The 4,997-nt window shown below is 44.5% G+C and overlaps 1 protein-coding gene across 1 annotated transcript in view; it reads left to right on the forward strand.

The window, feature by feature from the left end:
* The first annotated feature begins 1,383 nt into the window (after positions 1-1,383).
* The window catches only part of map7d2b (MAP7 domain containing 2b), a 32,135-nt gene continuing 28,521 nt past the window's right edge, over positions 1,384-4,997 (forward strand). The window contains exons 1-2 of the mRNA XM_042308799.1: positions 1,384-1,559; positions 3,913-3,978. Coding sequence (XP_042164733.1) covers positions 1,520-1,559; positions 3,913-3,978 — 106 coding nt within the window. The 5' untranslated portion in view covers positions 1,384-1,519. The remainder of the gene's footprint in view (positions 1,560-3,912; positions 3,979-4,997) is intronic.

Raw genomic sequence — 4,997 nt, forward strand, 5'->3', positions numbered from 1 at the left:
CTGTTTCTCTCTCGCTCTCTTTCTCTCTCTGTTTCTCTCTCTGTTTCTCTCTCGCTCTCGCTCTCTTTCTCTCTCTGTTTCTCTCTCTCTGTTTCTCTCTCTGTTTCTCTCTCTCTTTCTCTCTCTCTGTTTCTCTCTCTCTCTTTCTCTCTCTCTGTTTCTCTCTCTCTCTGTTTCTCTCTCTCTCTGTTTCTCTCTCTCTCTGTTTCTCTCGCTCTGTTTCTCTGTTTCTCTCGCTCTGTTTCTCTGTTTCTCTCTCGCTCTCGCTCTCTTTCTCTCTCTGTTTCTCTCTCTCTGTTTCTCTCTCTCTCGCTCTCTTTCTCTCTCTCTGTTTCTCTCTCTGTCTGTTTCTCTCTCTCTCTGTTTCTCTCTCTCTCTCTCTGTTTCTCTGTTTCTCTCTCGCTCTCTTTCTCTCTCTCTGTTTCTCTCTGTTTCTCTCTCTCTCTGTTTCTCTCTGTTTCTCTCTCTCTCTGGCTCTCGCTCTCTTTCTCTCTCTCTCTGCTTCTCTCGCTCTGTTTCTCTGTTTCTCTCTCTCTCTGTTTCTCTCTCTCTCTCTCTGTTTCTCTGTTTCTCTCTCTCTCTGTTTCTCTGTTTCTCTCTCGCTCTCTTTCTCTCTCTCTGTTTCTCTCTGTTTCTCTCTCTCTCTGTTTCTCTCTGTTTCTCTCTCTCTCTGGCTCTCGCTCTCTTTCTCTCTCTCTCTGCTTCTCTCGCTCTGTTTCTCTGTTTCTCTCTCGCTCTCGCTCTCTTTCTCTCTCTCTCTGTTTCTCTCTCTCTGTTTCTCTCTCTCTTTCTCGCTCTCTTTCTCTCTCTCTCTTTCTCTCTCTCTGTTTCTCTCTCTCTCTGTTTCTCTCTCTCTCTGTTTCTCTCTCTCTCTGTTTCTCTCGCTCTGTTTCTCTGTTTCTCTCGCTCTGTTTCTCTGTTTCTCTCTCGCTCTCGCTCTCTTTCTCTCTCTGTTTCGCTCTCGCTCTCTTTCTCTCTCTGTTTCTCTCTCTCTCTGGCTCTCGCTCTCTTTCTCTCTCTCTCTGTTTCTCTCTCTCTCTGCTTCTCTCGCTCTGTTTCTCTGTTTCTCTCTCGCTCTCGCTCTCTTTCTCTCTCTCTGTTTCTCTCTCTCTCTGTTTCTCTCTCTCTCTGTTTCTCTCGCTCTGTTTCTCTGTTTCTCTCTCGCTCTCGCTCTCTTTCTCTCTCTGTTTCTCTCTCTCTCGCTCTCGCTCTCTTTCTCTCTCTGTTTCTCTCTCTCTCGCTCTCGCTCTCTTTCTCTCTATTTCTCTCTCTCTCTGTTTCTCTCTCTCTCTCTGTTTCTCTCTCTCTGTTTCTCTCTCTCGCTCTCTCTGTTTCTCTCTCTCTGTTTCTCTCTCTCTGTTTCTCTCTCTCTCTGTTTCTCTCTCTGTTTCTCTCTCTCTCTCTGTTTCTCTGGTATTTCTATCTCGGTTCTGCCGCAGTCGTGTTCAGGCTGGTTTGATTTGTTGCTGCTGTTGAATCAGGAGTCAGACACACAGGTACAGTAGTGGTGGGAACAGAGATGACCACAGTCAAACCAGGCGCTGGGCACCAGGTGACAGGTGAGATGATGATGATGTGCTCAGGATTTACTGGCGGCTGTTTTGATTGGATGATGGTACTAGGCTTGGCATAAGGATATTGTTAGGGGATTGTGTTTTTTGCTCTATTCAATTGTTCTTTCGATTAAATGAAATGAACGGGCATGTTTGTATTATAGGGAATGTTACTATAACTCACCTGACTCAGTGAGTGTTAGCAGATTTGTTTAAGCAGATCTGTTTTAGCAGATCTTATTTAACATACGCTGTGTTTATACCCATGGGGCAGATCTGACTGCATATATTTACATAAATGTACATATCTCATGACAGTAAAGAACACCTGCTTCTTGCTGTGTGCATATAGCGTGTAGATACACTGAGAATACAAAACATTAAGAACACCTTCCTAATATTGAGTTGCAACCCCCATTTAAATAGTCCGGTGGTCATTTGATTAGTTGTTCAGTCTTATGTCTTGGGGGTAGAAGCTGTGGTTAGGATTAGGGGTTAAGAGTTTCGGGTTAGGGGTTAGGATTAGGGTTAAGAGTTTTGGATAGGGATTCGATTTTTGGGTTAGGGTTAGGGGTTAGAGTTTTGGGTTAGGGTTTTGTGTTATGGCTAGGGGTTAGAGTTTTAGGTTAGGGGTTGGAGTTTTAGGTTAGGGTTTTGGGTTATGGTTAGGGGTTAGAGTTTTGGGTTAGGGTTTTGGGTTATGGTTAGGGGTTAGAGTTTTGGGTTAGGGCTTGGGGTTAGGGTTTTGGGTTATGGTTAGGGGTAGAGTTTTGGGTTATGGCTAGGGGTTAGAGTTTGGGGTTAGAGTTTTGGGTTAGGGGTTAGAGTTTTGGGTTAGGATTTTGGGTTATGGTTATGGCTAGGGGTTAGAGTTTTGGGTTAGGGTTATGGCTAGGGGTTAGAGTTTTGGGTTAGAGTTTTGGGTTAGGGCTAGGGGTTAGAGTTTTGGGTTATGGCTAGGGGTTAGAGTTTTGGGTTAGGGCTAGGGGTTAGAGTTTTGGGTTATGGCTAGGGGTTAGAGTTTTGGGTTAGGGCTAGGGGTTAGAGTTTTGGGTTAGGGCTAGGGGTTAGAGTTTTGGGTTAGCGGTTAGAGTTTTGGGTTAGGGCTAGGGGTTAGAGTTTTGGGTTAGCGGTTAGAGTTTTGGGTTAGGATTTTGGGTTATGGTTATGGCTAGGGGTTAGAGTTTTGGGTTAGGGTTATGGCTAGGGGTTAGAGTTTTGGGTTAGGGCTAGGGGTTAGAGTTTTGGGTTATGGCTAGGGGTTAGAGTTTTGGGTTAGGGCTAGGGGTTAGAGTTTTGGATTAGGGCTAGGGGTTAGAGTTTTGGGTTAGGGCTAGGGGTTAGAGTTTTGGGTTATGGCTAGGGGTTAGAGTTTTGGGTTAGGGCTAGGGGTTAGAGTTTTGGGTTATGGCTAGGGGTTAGAGTTTTGGGTTATGGCTAGGGGTTAGAGTTTTGGGTTAGGGCTAGGGGTTAGAGTTTTGGGTTAGCGGTTAGAGTTTTGGGTTAGGGGTTAAGGAAAATAGGATTTTAAATGGGAATCAATTATCCCACAAGGATAGTAAAACAAACATGTGTGTTTGAGCATAGACATGATCCTGCTGCACCTCGTTGTAGTGCTGTTTCTGTCTATTGACAGTCTGCCAGACAGACAGCCATAAACCACACAATACCCACTGTCCTCTAGCTAAATGGAGGGATGACCTCCAGGTCACCTGGATGATTATATATCTCTCCCCCTCACATACAGACTGGGTCAGGTGTCATCTAGGCCGGGGATATAGTGTCTGGCCGACCGGAAATCAAACATTGAAATAGAATTCTGTGGAATCGAACCTGCGTGTGTCAAGATTGACTGTGTGAGCCCACTGTGCTAAAGTTTAATGTTCAGTTCTGGCAGCTGTGTGTGACTGACTCTACCCTCCAATCAGCAGTCATGACATCGCCCATCATCACTGGGACAAGACCACTCACCAATGGGCATGTGTCCCCTTCTCGTCTGTCGTCCAATCACAACAGCCCGGCGGTTTTACGTATTTTAATGACCTTCCATTGTATCTGTATGGGCTAGATTCATGAACCAGATTAAGTTTACTCCTGGACTAAAAAGCATGTATGTGCTTAATCCGGGTTTGAGTAGCTTTCTCCAAGAAGGGCTGAATATCTACTGTGGATCCAGTTTGTTGTTAATTGAATGCGTCTTAGTACTGATACAACCAGCGGTGCACTTCAACCTCTCCAATGTTTTTCTAGCAGTATGAAACACGTGATGTTCTGTGAGTTTCCCTTCTGTTCGTAATTGCCCCTCTATATGCTCACTGACTGTCTCTCTTCTCTCTTCTCTCTTCTTCGTGAGTGTAAGGGTCACCGCGGATGGACAAAGTGCAGCTCGTGAGAGGGAGGAGAGAGGAGAGAGAGAAGAGTCATGGTATGAATCACTGCTTCCAAACTGAACTGACTGGATGGCTCTGTCATCTGTTGTTGCAAACACCCCATGTTTGTTTTACTATCCTTGTTAGGACCGAACAATTGATTCCCATTCAAAATCCTATTTTCCCTAACTCCTAACCCTAACTCCTAACCCTAACCCTAATTCTAACCCTAAACCAGTGGTGCGTGGATAAGATCACAATCACTGGGAAGCCAAGACATTTTCGGGCCACTGAACAACTATTGATTTAGAACCACAGAGAGTTACAGGAGCTGCCTCCACTATTCCAGCATCATTTCAACATCATCAAATCACCTCTGCTTAGTCTAATACAGTGACAACTCAAATATACCAAAAACAACTAACTAGCCCCCGGGGAACAACAACACAAGGATATGCAACAATTCAAGTTGTTTCTGTCAATAACGTATGCTCTCAATACGATTTGATATGTGTGATGCCAGAATCCAAGCTGGCTTCCCTTGACACTTTTGTTTTGGTGCGCCAGGACCATTCACAGTTGAGCTCGCTTAGTTTAGCTCAAAGCTGATTGGCTATTATTTTAGACTTTTTTTGTTGAGGCCAAATGCTCGCTGGCTTCCCTTGCATTCAATGTTACCGGCGGCAACAATGTCATAGTGGTTTGGACCAGACAGCATCAGATAAATGGCCTACACTGTTTCGCTCGCTTGGATGCTTTCTCCTGTGAGTTTCAGCCTCTTGCTGAAACATAGAGGGAATAAAGAAGTTGCATTTTTTCCTGGTAAATTTTTTGAGGAAGCCCGGCTTCCCTTGGCAAGCATGAATACATGCCACTGCCCTAAACCTAACCCCTAAGTCTAAACCTAAACCATAAGTCTAATTCTAATTCTAAACCTAACCCCTAAGTCTAATTGTAAACCTAACCCCTAAGTCTAATTCTAAACCTTATCCCTAAATCTAATTGTAAACCTAAACCTAACCCCTAAGTCTAATTCTAAACCTAACCCCTAAGTCTAATTGTAAACCTAAACCTA

The sequence above is a fragment of the Oncorhynchus tshawytscha genome, linkage group LG29 (assembly GCF_018296145.1).
Source record: "Oncorhynchus tshawytscha isolate Ot180627B linkage group LG29, Otsh_v2.0, whole genome shotgun sequence".
In the NCBI taxonomy this organism is placed as follows: Eukaryota; Metazoa; Chordata; class Actinopteri; order Salmoniformes; family Salmonidae; genus Oncorhynchus; species Oncorhynchus tshawytscha.